The 15,468-nt window shown below is 42.2% G+C and overlaps 1 protein-coding gene across 1 annotated transcript in view; it reads right to left on the bottom strand.

The window, feature by feature from the left end:
• MEOX2 (mesenchyme homeobox 2) overlaps positions 1-13,421 on the bottom strand; it is a 53,532-nt gene extending 40,111 nt beyond the window's left edge. Inside the window, exon 1 of the mRNA XM_061356456.1 lies at positions 12,423-13,421. Coding sequence (XP_061212440.1) covers positions 12,423-12,933 — 511 coding nt within the window. The 5' untranslated portion in view covers positions 12,934-13,421. The remainder of the gene's footprint in view (positions 1-12,422) is intronic.
• Between the last annotated feature and the right edge of the window lie 2,047 nt (positions 13,422-15,468).

Here is a 15,468-nt window from a genome sequence, read left to right as displayed (position 1 = left end):
TCTATTATATCAATGAGATGGAACCACAAAAAAACATATTTTACTGTTTTCAAAATTCTTCTTACAGAAGACGAAAGTGAAAGGACAAATTGCCAATGCTATTTAAAGAGTTTACAGGCTCCTCCAAAATGAGACTTAACTTTCTTTGAAGCACATTCCTTCTGGCACAAGTAATTATTACCTAAAATCTTGGAATTGAAAAAGTGCATTCCAAGAAAGTTATATTTTTTTATTTTTTTCTTTTTCACCCATTTGACTTAGTTTCAAATGTTGCGTTTTTACACAAGGCTCTGTTCAACAGTGGGTACATCACTGGCCTTGAATATTAATCACCAGCATTGCCACGCTTTGGTCATGCTTGATTTCCAGTACATCTGTGGTGCGTACACTTACGAAGTTAAGCCCTCAAGAAGATAAGAAAGAGAACACAAAACACCTTTTCTTTCTTTTTTTTTTTTTCCCTGTTTACTCTCAGCCTCTCACTCTTTTCTTACACACCATAAATGCATAGGAGAGAAATGACTGACCTACGGTTACCAAAAGTAAGTTCACAGTAAAACAACTGATGGTTTGGGGCTAATGGGACAATAACAGAATATTGCTTCTAGACGTTTCATGCATGTACATGAGCCGTACAGAAAACAGAGAAGAGTGTGAATGGAAAAAGGAAGAGCACACTTAAGACAGCATTAAAGAAACACTGAAGTAGATTAGAAACAGGATCCAAAACACTGGCTGAAGCACTGGGCAACACCTTGAAGGGAAATAAGTTTAACTCTGAGAGGATAAGCTGGAACCAGAAAGATTATAGGAAGGGAATTTCAAAAGCGTATGACTGAAAGGTAGGATTATTTGATCAGTTTTGGCAGGGTTAAAATAGGAGTCAAGAGAGGGCCAGAGCAGGAAAACAGGATTCAGTTTCTGCTAAATGGTATATAAGTCATTTGCAAAGCAGTCTGAAAACATGTTGGAGAGAGACTGATAGAGCAACTTGTAAGCTCATTGCAAAATAAGATCTAAACCATGGTTATAATTCTGTTCAGAAAGAGCAGTAGTCCATGGTCTTGTACTGGTGAAACCAAGGACAAAGTTGTTTTGCCCTTGTAAAAAGGTGCTTTGTGCTTACCCTGTACCTCTTTTGTGAACTTTTTTTTTTTTTTTTTCCCAATGTTGGTGCATTCTTGCCCGGGAAGTAAAGGAAATGCTGTCTGCTTTTATAAAGAAACCAACATTAACTGCATAAACCTACCTCTTAGGCTTTACAGAGAGCAGAGATATACGAGACATTAAATGACATGGTAAGAAAGCTGTGAAGGCTGATTAATGAGACCTTCTTTTTGTGCTCATTGTGCAACATTACACACATACCCTGGTCTTGTTTCAATTCCCAAACTCGCAGAAATACTCTTCCAGAGGTATTTAGGGTATATGTATTCCCCCACCAATAACTTCCAAAGACCCCATGTAGGTTCATCTGAACACCTCAGGTAAAAGCAGTACTTCTTGCATTTCTAGCTTGGCGTGGATTTCAGCTATGCCTTTTGTAGTTAAACTCCGCTGATATATTAACAAGATCTTTTTAATTAATAAGCCATCCGTAACATAGTACCAGACTCCACTGTATGGGTAGCATCAAGCTTTCTATTTATCTACATAATCAAGCCAATCATATGTTTCAAGGGTAACATGGATTCAGCTTTTAGTCTCTGTGTGTGTGAGTTAAGACTATCAATTAGCTGTGGAAACATGCTTGAAAAACACAAAGCAAGTCAGAGCCTTCATAAATAATATAATCATGGCATCTATCCATATGTTGTGGAATTACAAATATTTCTTAGTTGCATACCATCAAGCTGAAGAAGTCAATGACAGAATAGCAACTGACATGCCTGTGCTTAACTTTTTCAATATTATGCTCCTAAATCCAAGAGAATTATGCTCAGTAACCTAAGCTTCGAAGGGATTAGACCATCAGTACACAGACCGGCAAAGCACCGAGTGACTTTTGTAGGCGGGAAGAAAACTGCTTTCACAAGATCTTTGAATGATTGGGTCCTTCTCTAAGTTACATTTCACCAAACATACTTTGAAACCCCGGACGCATTTAGCTACTGTATTTGAAACACACAATCTTCATAAAAAAAAAAAAAAGTGTTTGCCTGGGTGTCATGTCTGGCAAAGACCTCCCGGTACGTTTACAAATGTAAAAATATTACATCTGATATTTCTCATGCCAGCAGACTGCAAACTTGATTGGTACCTTCTCTGTGTGTCTAAATTTCAGTCTGAAACTACTGAAATAAAGATAGCTTTATAGGGTTTGAATACAGTTAGACCCTCATATTAAATGAATAAAGATGTTTGCTTGTAAAGTTGTAGCAATGTATTAAAATGTAAAATGTAAAGGGCTCAGAATGAGTGGAGAAAAAAATTAAAATGCAAAGCTAAATCAAATCTACAGGAAAGTCTGGCAGCATATTTCTTCATAATGAAAATCAATCCAAAATATTTTTGCCCTTGCCTCCCGCTTTCTCCGGTGTATATTCGCATAATTAACAGAAAAGAAGTTGTTCTATTTGCTACTTTTAATGCTATTGTTTCATAAAAACAAATAATACCAACATAGTTGTCATTCTTTTTATTAGCCCAATAATAAAATGTCTTAGAAGATCATGTGAAGTGGTGATAATACAAGAAAAGATAATGCTGCAGATTTCAGACACCTTACGGACAATTGCTAATGAAGCCTTCTATTTATATCTGAAGCTGCTTCACTGATCTATAACTGTTCCATCTTGCACTGCTTAATCAACCAACATTACGTAACAGAACTGCTCTCTTTATCGGATCACTGTGGTTCTTAAGCTATTGTCGGTTAACATCTAAATGGAAATCTGATTAAAGTAAAGGATCCTGGGGGTTTGGGTTGTTTTTTTGGTTGGTTTTTTTTTTTTTCAATAAAGAAAGTGCTCATTCTGCAATGATAAATGGAAATTAAAAGGATATACAGGCATACACTCCTTCAGAAATGGACTTTATGAAAAAAAAAAAAAAGGAGGGAGGGAGGGAGAAGGAGCTGGGAGTGAGACCATTAGTGTGTATTGCTCTAATGTCCTCAGGAACGCAAAGACTTAACACACAGCTGCAGCTTGAGGTCATTGTGGTACTCCCAAAATAAGAATATAGAAAGAAAAAAAAAAAAAAAAGAAAGAGCAAGAGCTAAATACTAGTGTGTCACTTCTTAGTCAATCAAATCAGTAACTCCAAAGTGCAAAGGACTTGCAATGTTTTCAAGTTCTCCCTAAGTCCTGTGTAAGGCAAGTCGAACTTGTGGACTTTCACTAGGCTTAAAGTTTATTTCAGGAAGTATTAATTCAAAAGCAGTGAACACACCTTAGCCCCCATTAGACTGCTGCCTTGTGGCAGAAAATTCTGTTTGGCATTCTAAGCACAAAGCTCTATGCGGCATCTTCGAGTAGCCAACACTGCCATACCTTCCTGGGCTTCCGTTCACAATGTTTTTACCAGCTCATTGTACCAAAGCCTCAGAAAATGTGTTGATGTATAGTTTAGTAACTCATATGACTTCAGTTCTTTCACAAAACCAACTGATAATTTTCATCAATTTAGGAGACATCTATTCACAATAATGTTCTTACCATTCATTTTACAGTAATAAGAATGTTTTAACCAGTAGGTTTTGCTTGCCCACATGTCCTTATGAGGATGGGGCCTACAGTGTTCTGGTATTCTGCACCAGCTGGAAGAAAATGAAAGGCTTGAAAAACTAGGAAGATCCGTGTGCTTGAGGAGCCTTACTCACCCTGTAAAAACACCCCCTTCTAAAGAAGCCCCCATACACACTCAGGGTACACTGTATACTTCTAGACTATGCCATTTTGGTTTGGCAGGTAGAAGACACCACTGTTCATTCAACACTCCTCAGAGCTATATTGTCAGTCCGCATATGTCCAACAGATTTTTTAGTATCTATTTTTAGAAGGACCAAAGTGGGAAACAGTTTTTTCCGCTTGGTAAACTAAAGTGACTAATGCCATCAGTTTACCAAAATGTGTAAACATACACTTAACTTCAGGTGTGTTTGTATCAAAGTATGACTACTTCTGCTGGGAAGACCTGGCACCACTCAGTAGTTTCAGCACACTGAAGATTCCAGTCATCCCCTAACATGCAAAATTAAATGTATACTGGCATCACCATAAGACCACAATCTAGGAGTTAAACTCACAATGGTGACAGAGGCTACTGAAGTGCATCTAACGCAGTTTATGTAAGGCAGCATTCAATCAAGCTCACTTGCTAAAAATAAAAGATAGCTGTTAGAGATCTGAAAGCATGCAGAAGGAAGAAAGATTTTTAAAAGCCTGAAGTGATCTGTTTCAGTTTTAGTTTCTAATATCCTATTTGCTATAAAATAATGTTCAATCAACCAATTTTTCCTCTAGTCCAAGAGGGAGCTTCATAAAAAAAAAAAAAAAAAAAAAAAGAGAGAGAGAGAAAAAAGATTACTTGGCTTCGAGTTAGGGTTTCATAATCTACTGGATTTTATTGGTTTAGTAAAACTATGCTCTTCCATCATAAAGGAAAGATTTGACTCATTCCTTTGAGACTTGTTTCTTCTGCTGCTTGGTCAATTATTTTGTTTCATTTGTTGAAAAGAAAGATAAAAAGAAACATAGGTTCAAGTACAAAATAACTTTTCTTTCCAATGGCTGTTAAGCTTTCATGTATGTTTTCTTCTGTTCATGTATATTAAGAGCCCCTTTTCCCAATACCGCAGGGTTTATTCAGCACAGGTAATTTTTAATACAAAGTTCAGACTGCTTTTCTCTTTGCATTCAGCAAGAAGCACCAGTGGTTTCAGACTGTGTAATATTTAACGATTATATTCATCATTAAGCAACAAAATATTCAGTAGCCAATTTCAAAATGTGATTTCTGTTTGGGGATTTTTTGATGCCTATTTAGTAATATGCACAACTTCCATTCAAGTAACCTATCCCCAAAACTATTTGGAAAATTCACAATTCCATTTGGAAAATAAACTCACGTTCTGAATAGGATATGAGTTATGTTACTGTCTGTATGAGGTATGTTGCAGTCTCCTGTAGGTCCAAGATCTCAAAATGAAGCACAGCCTCCCTAATCTACAATGAATGCTACGTCTTTAATATCATTTATGTTAACAAGTAAAATTTTGACAGCCTTAATTGTCTATCTATAATGTTGAGTAGAAGACTTCAGAAGCAACTTTTCATGTATGACATTGAGCTTTCTACCAGTACGTCCCATTATATTAATAATTTTTTGTCCATTTTGCATTACTGAGTGAATGATAGGGATACAATGATGCAACCCTGCACTAGTGATATTACAACTATATGTATAAAATTAGCAGAGATTGAATAACATCAGTATGATTTAAATTTTTGTCTATTAAAAGATGTTAAATTCACACAGTTTCAGTACACTTATCAAAGGATGCAGATTTTGTAATATGTATTAATAAACTAAAAGGAGAACAATCACTAGAATACTAAGACCGATGGCTTTTTAAACAAGCATTTCTTTGCTTTGTTTGCTGCTGGAAGCATATCACAAAAAAGTGTAAGCCCAACACCGCTCACTGATCTATCTCCTTCTTCCAAGCTAAGCTACATTCATAGTAAAAGCACACATCTTAAAATCCAGTACTACCAAAAATCAGTGGGAGTTTTGTCATCAGTATCTTCTATGTGAAACTTCCCATAGCATGACTGCTTAAAAGTAATTTATTTTAATGGTTTTGGGTTTTTTTTAGTGATTGCAATACCTCAAATACATCCAAGATTAGAGAGTGTGCATCCAACACAATTACACCGGGCTATTTTTTTGTTCAAACTTTCATCAAATACAATAGAAAAGCAGACATCTGGTCAGGAAGACCTCAGACACCCACCCCAGAAGTCAAATGACTTCTTGCTGTGCACACCTATGCAGCCACACAAACTCATGCTGGTGAAGGTGACGCGGTTGCGCTGCTGAGTAGTGGGAAGAAGGCTTTGCCTGCAGTGTGGCTGTGAACCATCTCGCTCCTACCCTGCCACCAGCAGTACTTGAGAAATGGTGATGCAGATCTGTAAGTCTTTAAAGCCTACTAAAAAAAGCTCACATGCACATACACGCACACACAGCTTTTCATTTAACAAAAGGTTTCAGTACTTTACAAATGGAAGGAAGGCACTTGTATTGCCGTTGTATATGTTGGGGAAGCAGACATAAAGGAGAGGGCACAGGCTCAAGACAGATCGTGAGGTGAGATTCGGTGCCCAGCTGTGCACTGATGTAATGAAGTAGCCCCAAGCACTGTTTATCAAACTTCTCTAACACCACACCACTTTAGTTAGAAATCTTATTAGCGACATATGCAAGTACTTATATTTAAAAAATATGACTTTCCTTTTGTGTCCTTTCAAGTTGCATTCTTAACTGTATTGGAACAAGAACACGGGATAAAAAAGCAAAAAATAAGGATTGAACCCAACCCCATCATAACTACATTTTACTGATGGATTTAAACTTTGCTCCTTCTAGCAGATCAAACCAGATTTATTTCACTTCCTTTCCGGAGACTACCAAAACTGCTTGGTAGAGTATGGTTTGCTCCTGAAAAAACTGTGCTACAGCGACCATGCATACTGCTGTGTAACATTGTATTTGCTGAAAGCAATAATCTAGTGAGCAATATCAGGTTGTTAGCAGACAGCAGCAAACATAATGTTGGCACCTTCCCTTGAATTTCAAGACGCAGAGCTCTATTCTCCTCTTGAGGACTTCAGAGATGCAGCATATTGTGTCATCGCATAACTAAAGAATGAGTATTTCGAAACAGCAAACTATATGCAGATTAACATGCTCAATCAAAAAACACTTATAATTAGCATGTCCAAAAAGGGCAACAAGTATGGGAAAAAAAAAAAAAAACAACCCAAAAAAAAGAATCTGAAATCTGATTACTTACTGTGCAAAATAATAGAGAAGTTATGCTAGATATGTTAGGACAAATTTTATCCTAGGATGTTAAAATCAGTGAAATTAAAATTCAAGTTATATGTATAATGCTGAATTGGCAATGCTCAAACAATCAGGCAATCCTAATATTTTATCAACATCTGCAAGAATTATAAAGCATTTTCCTTTCCCTATCATTCAACAGCATTTTAACAATCCTGAAAGGTGACTACAACAATGATATTTTTGAAACGTTTTAGTGACATTTCCCCCAGATACTGCAAGAATATTTGGCTCTATAATCTCCATGTGTCCATATCTCTTCCTGCATTTGGTTTTAGTACCACACTTCCTACTCATCCAGACCCATCAGTGACTTTTCTTTGAAGACTGGGATCCTTGATAGGGCTTAATATCAAATAATAAAAGAATAACATGCAATTACATTTCTGTGCCAAGGAGTTAAAACAGAGTAACAGAATTGAGGTCCAACGGCTTAGAAAACCTTGAGCGCTTCAGCAGTTCAACTACAGTCAATAGACCCTCCCTCAAAAACATTTGTGCTCCAGAGAATGTCTGGATTGTGAGCCCCGTGTTTCTAAGAGAGAGGACTAGGGGGGAAGAAGTGTAAATCCTACTGAATGATATATATAAGCAGAGAGAAATACATAATTAGAGGCCATACTTATTTCTGTCCACACAAAATTACTCTTTGGCTATAGGCAAAGAATTCTCAGAATGTATCTGTAAAACACTGTTTAAAAACTTTACAGTCCTAGAAAAGTTCCTGATTGTATTTCCTGCCAACAAAGGTGAACATAGTGCAAGTTTTCATCTATTAAACAATCCAACAAATCACCCATGAGGTAGCTCAACATTTGCTAAACAATCAGCTTTAAAAGTTTCCTCCTAAAACCATGATTCTTATTCATTGGATTTTGAACTTGTTCCATTTATGAAATCTACTGAGGTGTTTTTGTTGTTGTTTTTTTTTAGTGGTAAGTGATGCTTTGATTCTGGATACCAAACAAGTTAACTCTTCCCAGAAAAACTCTGCTTTATTATGTATTTTCTCTTGCTTCCGTTTACAACCACGCTGAAAAGCACAGACATATTGATGAATCAGCTACGCAGTTCTTTCTGACTACAAGTGTGCAGCTCATTTTTCTTGCTGATGTGTTTCAGAAACCAATCAGAAGTCCTCAAAACCCATGATTTCTCAGTATTTATATCATTTATCAAAATGACCTGATTTTTAGAGACCGTTTCAAACAAGCATGTATGATTTATGTTATTTAGATGTGTTTAAAATAAATTCCCTGGAGATGTAACTTTTTACTGCTTGCATTTTGAGAATAGACAGGTTATAAAAGATGTTAAAACACTGGAAAAAAAAAGAGTGTTGTTTTCTTTTTGTGCAATTTGTCAATGAACAGAGCCCAGCAAAACAGCTATTGAAACACTGGATGCCCGAAATATTTCTGTAGGTTTAACAGCAGTGTTTCTGTATGATACCATTGTAAATGCAGTCAAAATTATGAATAGATGTTACTAGCTGCTAGCCTTGCCTTATAAATCTGTGCCACATAAAAACATTTCCCCATGTCAAAAAAAAAAAAAAAATAGGCCTGGGGACATGTGTTTAATTGCATTAGGCTTTAACTGGAATCAAATTTAATTATAACATATATTTAGCTATCGCAATTAAATGTTTTAATAGCTGAAGTGCTTAGAAGAGCCCCTTCAATGGTACTCAGCCTCCCCTGGTCTTTTCAGCATAGTATTCTTTTCACCATAGCATTTTAGGCTTCCTTAAGACTACCAGATTCACTTTCTCTTTGTACTTCTCAGTAAACCAAGATTATACGTCCTATACAGGCATTAATCTGCTTTTGTCCTGACTGAAGTTTAGAGGAATTTTGGACTTGGGTAAGCTAACTTAGGCAATTGCAGTAGTAATTGTGCATTTGATGAATTCTGCATCGTCTGAGAAACCAAACCTACTCTATAAGAAAACAGAAATAAAATGGCCTCAAAAAAACACAGACAAGTAATGAAAAGAGGAGGCACTAGGAAAATCCAAAATATTCCATATAGAACAACTTGTACCACAAAGCAACAAAGCACTCCAATAATTTTTTTTATACACTCAGCATGGTTTTCATCCACACCTCATTAGCACACAGATAATTCTGACCATTAGTGCACTTTCAAATAAGTAATTTTATTTGGAACCTCTCCTGAAATTTAGTATCGCCTTTTTACTCCTACATCCTTGACATACGCCGAACTGAGTTACAAAGGCAAGAATGCAGATGCCATTATTCACCACAAAATATTAACATCTACAGATTTGTGCGCATCACTTCTAAACTCACAGCCTAGTTTGCTAACCCACTTCTGGGCCTACGCAGGTTGAAAGGAATGTTCTGAAGATAATGGGAGAGCAACTACAGAACCTGGAATCACTGACAGCTGTATCATGCAGGGGTCGATGACAAAGTAAGCAGCATTCCCCAGTTCTTTACAACAAGAACAGCTGACAATTTCACCCTGTTCTGTAGCAGCCTATTCAGTATCTTCAAGGGGAACTTCCCAAACTCCTTAAAACCTGGGTTAGGGCAAAAGAAAGCTGTCAGTCAGGCAGTTTAGAAAATTACCATGAAGGCACATTTCACCTTGCTTTCTCAATCCCGAAACAGAAGTATAACTGAGCATAGTGCAAAATATTTCTATCGTCCCATTCCCCTGCAGTATGTTAATTCCAAGGAAAGAAGAGCAAGCACAGGGACAAGCACATGGTCCATCGTCCAAACTTTTGCACACTCTCTGAATTATTCTTGATAATTTACAAAAATTACACTCCTGCCATCAGAACAAGTAAGTAAAACAGGGTATCTCTTTGCTGATGAGTTTTCAGAGTATCCATAAGGCTAAGCAACAGCTACTAATTTGGGAGACAAATGATACAAGGCATGTTCATGTTTTAGTCTCTTTAAACTATCTATAAACTCAGCTTTAATAATCAACGCTCCTCATCTTAAACACTGAGAAATAAAAACAGAGTGGTGTGGGAAAGGGACAGCATAAGGTTAATTCAGCTCCAAAATGTGGAACAGATTCAGTGCTCGGGAAAACGCTGAACAATCTGTGGCTTTAAGTGATATGCTTAAGATGAGGAAATGTATCTGTAAATAAGCAAGAGCATTCATAATTCTCTCAGAATGCTGGCACTGAAACTTAAACAGTCTCTCTTCACTTCTGACTTATTTACTATTAGGATTTTATACAAATGCCTATTGAAGTAGTTCCAAGTGTGATGAATAAGTCTCCAAAAAGTAGGGAAGGCATGGATAAAATTCTTTTAAGTACAGCTAGTTGTTTAAAAAGCACAGATTAATGAGAAATAAAGGGGATGATTTTTTAATCAAATAAGAGGCAATTATGGATGACAAATATAGAAATTAAGCGACTTAAAAGTAGTTCTTGCTGCCATACATTAGAAGAGCATTAAATACCAAACACCAGAGGTCAGAATTAATAAAGGGGTGGGGTCAGCCCAAATGTTCAGTCCAAAACTCGAGCTTTTCCTGAATAAAACCCAAAGATACAGCAGCTACCCAGTTGTTGATAAAAGTTTGAGAGATTCATAATTGTATGAACAGCCATAATGCTTTTTTTTCTTAGGGGAAGGAGGGGAGGAAATAACTACCTGCCTTGGTCTTCAAAAAGTCTTAGAAAATGAGGTTTGGAGTACTATGCAAGATAAGCGTAACAGTGGCTAAAGGCTTCAGCCCTGATCCACTAAATCCAGTGGAAGGCTCCAGTCACTCCAGGGGAAGTTGGAACATTCCTCACTAGTGTTTCTTTAGTTTGCATTGCAAGTGAAATAACCAGAAAGCGACACAGATACTTCCCTGACAGTGAAAGGGACCAATTTCCTTTTTTCCTTCAGCTTTAAATAGACTGACAAACACAATAAATCCCAACACTGACAGTCATCCAGTTTTTTTTCCCAGTAGTAACTGGGAAATTTTAGTACTGCTCATACATCTCATGAAATCAGAGACTTCCTTCTATCTCATAAAATGTAGTGAAGATGCAACAATAGATTTTGCCATCAGTGTTTTAACTTAATACGGCTTTTAATCCTGGGACGGTTTTCAGCCTGTACACAAGTTGAATGAGATGAAATTCAGTTAAACCCCTTCTGAATTACTCAGTGTTTGTTAATGTAACAGACAATTAAGAAAATTATGGTATCTTTGAAAGTTATTTTTCAAAATAGCTTCTGTTGCTTACCACTTTACCAAGCTCAACATTTACAATGAAAGACGTCACTGTTTCAGTTGTGAACTTCATACGTATCTGGAAAAGCCTTTCACTTTCTCTTCCTCGATAATAAACAATTCGCTACGCCTGCTCTTGAGTTTTCAAGCTGTTGAGCCCTCTCTTTTTCAAGTGCCTCCTGCCTGTCTCAGTATATTTTTGGTGACTCCTCAGTTCATGGATACCGTGGCAGAAGCGCCATCAGTTGTGCTGCCTTCACCGAGTGCCTTTTGTCAGAGTGGGACTTTGACAGGCTTTGCTGTTTTAAAAATGAAGATTATGTCAAGTCTTTCTGCACGCTCAGTGATGCCGAATCATCGCCCTGGAATGACTGTGGGTCTATGTTTTTTTGCTCTCCTTTTAAGTAAGAATTGCAGTGATTTTAGGAGTCAGACAGTTACTTCCCTCCGCCCCCGCCACCAGCCAGCTGAATTGAAGCAGCTTACTCAGCCTCCCATTCACCAGTTTGCTTTCCAGCCCTGTAATGTTGTCCCTTCCACGCGTTCTGGGATTCTCTGCAGCACACGCAGACCTTGAGGGGCAGCGAGGCTCCGGCGCCTCTCCAAGCCCCACGTCCAATGCCGAGATCTGGTGCTGGGCATCGCCTGGGAGCAGCACTCGGCTCCGCGGCGAGGGGCGGGCGGGAAAGAGCGCGCTATACTCCGAATTTTGAAGCAGCGGTGGCGTGTCGGGCAGGGGATAGGCGGTCGCGGGACCAGATGCTAAAATCCTCACCAGAACTCCAAACGTTTTTCTCCTCAGCTGTAGGAAACTCTCCCCGCACACACACCAACACCTTGATTTCATGCTCTATCACGTGCTGGACTTTTTCCTTCTTATTCCCCTTTCCCTCCCCCGTAGCCCTACTAAAGCTGGCGTTAGTGATGGAGATCCCGGGAGCGCGTTTGAGCCACCCGGCAGCCGGGTGTCAGCGGGCGGCAAGAGCGCCGCGGCGGCCGCGGGCGGGCCAGGGCCAGCCGAGCCGGGCCGCGGTCGGGGACCCGGATCCCGGCAGCGCAGCTTCCCCCCCCCCCCCCCCGGCACCCTCCTCCCTTCCCGCAGGGTAAAGCATGATCCGTTACCTGAACTGTCGCTTTTCCTTTTGCCGGACCTCTTCTCTGTTTCCACCGGGGACAGAGCCTGCCTGCCATAGTCCCCCGGCGCACAGGCGGCCCCCGTGGGGGTGTTAGTGCCCAGGCTGGAAGAGTTTGAACACAGGACGGGGGGGCTGCTGCCCAGCTCCGGGGGTCCTCCTGAGTCGGGCTGAAGGCAGAGGCTGTGTCTGGCGGCTGCGGGAGGAGACGACATCTGAGGAATGTGCCAGTTCGTCTGCAAAGCCTGGTGCTGCTGTTGCTGGTGGTGGTGATGGTGGTGGTGGTGATGGTGGTGGTGCCCCCTATGATGCTGGCTGGCAAACATGCCCTCCTCATTGGGGTATCCCGCTATTATGCAAGAGGAAGAAGAAGAAGACAGATCAGGGTAGGACATGTGGTCAGATCTTCCATGCAGGGCAAGAGAAGACTGGGAGAAAGGATGCAAGCTCTGCGCAGTGGCATGGGGGCTGCGCAGGCAGCCAAAGAGTGTGTGATCCATGGCATGCAAGTCTCAGGTTCCACGCAGGAGAGTTTAGGAAAGATCCAACTTCACCACCCTTTGTCAACTTTCACTGTAAACAGATCAGGGTTGGGATTTTTTTTTTTTTTCCAAAACGGCAAAGACAGACTTTGCAGCAGGCAGCTGAGCTCAAATAATCCAGGTCTTTAGCCCTAGTGGCCAGTCTCCGCTGCATAAACACTCGGACCTAGATGAGCCTTTCTCAGAGCTGCTCAGATGTCAAGAAGTGGGAGAGGTTGAAGCCAATAGAAGGTGGTCCCAGAGAACTGCTTGACGGGGGAAACAGCTCCGAGAGGTTATAAATACAGTAGTGTGTAATGTGAGCTGGGGGCTGGCTCAGCAACACAGCACTGACCACATGCAAACTCCCTCCAAAACGCCAGCGCCGTCCCAGCGCCGAGCTGCTCCGTCAGCGGGCGGCAGCGCTGCTCGCCCGCGCCCCCGGCGCAGCGGCACCGGGGGGGGGGAAGGGGGAATCTGAAGGGGGGGCAGGCTCCGTGGGGGCGCAGCCCGGCTCTCCCTGCCCGCGGGCGGGCCGCGGGAAGCACGCCTCCCGCCGCGTAACCCGGAGGGGCTGCCCCAGGCCACCGCCCACCTTCTCTTCCCTCCCCCCCCGCGGACCTGCGAAGGGGGGAAAGAGATGGAGGGCGGGTGGCGTCGATGCCCCCCCTGCAAGTCGCGCGGCGCCCGAGGGGCCATCACCGCCCCGTCAGGGCTGGCGGGGACGCCCGGGGTGCCACCACACCCAGGGAAGCGGGGACTGGGGAGCGCAATAAAGACGTGAAGCGACACCCGCGGGGTGTCCTCCGGGGCGGCGGGCGGGGGAGCGGGGACCACCGCGGCCTCTCTGTCCATCCCGGGGGCTGGAGGGCTCGGGCAGCTCCTCACCTGCGCGTCCAGGTGGGAGGGCGGAGCGGTGCCCTGTGGGTCCCACGCCGCGTGCGGGACATTGACCCTCCACCCACACCCACAGCCCGTCCCTAGGGTGAGCGCGCCGCTGCCCTGGCCTCCACCGCGCTGTGCCAGCGCCCGCGCCCACTCTGCCGCGGCACCAAGGGCGCTCACGGGCGGCCGCATCAAGGCGGGAAAGGTCAAGCGTCCCTTCTTGCCCCCTGCCCATTCAAAACTACAACTCGCCTAAGTTTTATTACTTGTATTTTCATGTTCTTCGTTGGGGGCTCTAGCGGCTCACGAGGGACAACCCAGGGAGCCCGGCATGGCTTTTTTTTGTTTGCTTTTTTAACACGCGTGTAGTGGAATTAACAGCAGCCACGAAGGCAGCTGTTAACTGATTTGAATGAGGGTAACGCACTTACTGCGCTAAAATAAAATAATAAAAAAAAATATAGGGCGAAAACCAGAAAACGGAAAAAAAAAGAAAGGAGGACCACTGCGCTCCTGCAATTTCAGCCTAAATTCTTGGGTCCATGTGCGAAAGATGAAGTGAATTTGAATTGCCATTGGAAAAAATCAGCAATTGTATGAGATTTGCAAGAGCTAGTTTCTTAAACGGAAATTGACTCCTATTTTGTGGGAAATTAGTTTTGCAGACTTTCTAAAAAAAAAAAAAAAGTAAAACTTTTGTTCAGCAGCTGCTCCACTTTTCCCTGCAGTTTCAGGCTGGGCTGGAACCTGCAGCAGTCTGTGGACGGTAAGATTTTCCCCCCTTTTCTGACATCTAATGCTTTTTAAAAAATTGTCTTTAGATTTACATATAACAACGCGGTCTTTAAAACGTGAGCGGTGGCCAAAGCAGAAGTTGCTGCCTCTGTGCACTGTTCAAAGCTTGATATTTCTTCAGAATAAAGGAAATATACAGTTACACCACTGATGAAATATTCTGTGCTTTTCATTGTGTTTATCGTTTCAATATGTGCTCTAATATTAGAAGAGAGGAGCACAAAGAAAGCTCCGGGGCTGAACCTCGTGGGTTCTCTGACTCGCGGGGCTGTGAGGGTCCCTGGGAAACAGCAGTGCCATTAGAGCGGGAGCTTCGAGGCCGCGGCTGACCCTGGCCCGGCTCCCCGCCGGCAGCGGCAGCGGTCCGAGAACTGCAGGGGCGGGCGGCGGGGCCGGGTCGGGCCGGGCCGGGCGGCCCCAGGTGAGAGCGCCGGGAGCGGCTGCGCGGCACCCCCCGGCGGCTGCTCCGCTACCACCGCACCGTATTGCAGCGCTCCCCTCCGCAGAGTTCCAACCTGCTGCTGTCAGTCCGCTGGGGGCAGACGCCGTCGTGGGGTCGGGGGGCCGGGGCCGGGGTCAGGATGGGGGGCAGGAATGCCAGGAGCTCTCCTGCAAAGGCCGCCGCCGCTTAAGCCCTGACACCGCCACATCTCCGAAGAGGCCGGGGAAGTCCCAAACACAAACCGGTGTAAAATAAAAGCCTCCCCACCTCCTTTTTCTTTTTCTTCCTGTTTTTTTTTTTTTTTTAAATTCTAGAGGATGACCGCACAGGATTTCTCACAGAGGATAAAAAAAATAGAAAAGTGAAATAAGTGAAGCACAATGAAGAAAGTG

Source organism: Neopsephotus bourkii, unplaced genomic scaffold, assembly GCF_033783945.1.
Source record: "Neopsephotus bourkii isolate Nb327-2 ecotype Australia unplaced genomic scaffold, CSIRO-AGI_Nbou_v1 NB_855, whole genome shotgun sequence".
NCBI lineage: Eukaryota > Metazoa > Chordata > Aves > Psittaciformes > Psittacidae > Neopsephotus > Neopsephotus bourkii.
This window is presented reverse-complemented; position numbering and strand designations above follow the sequence as displayed.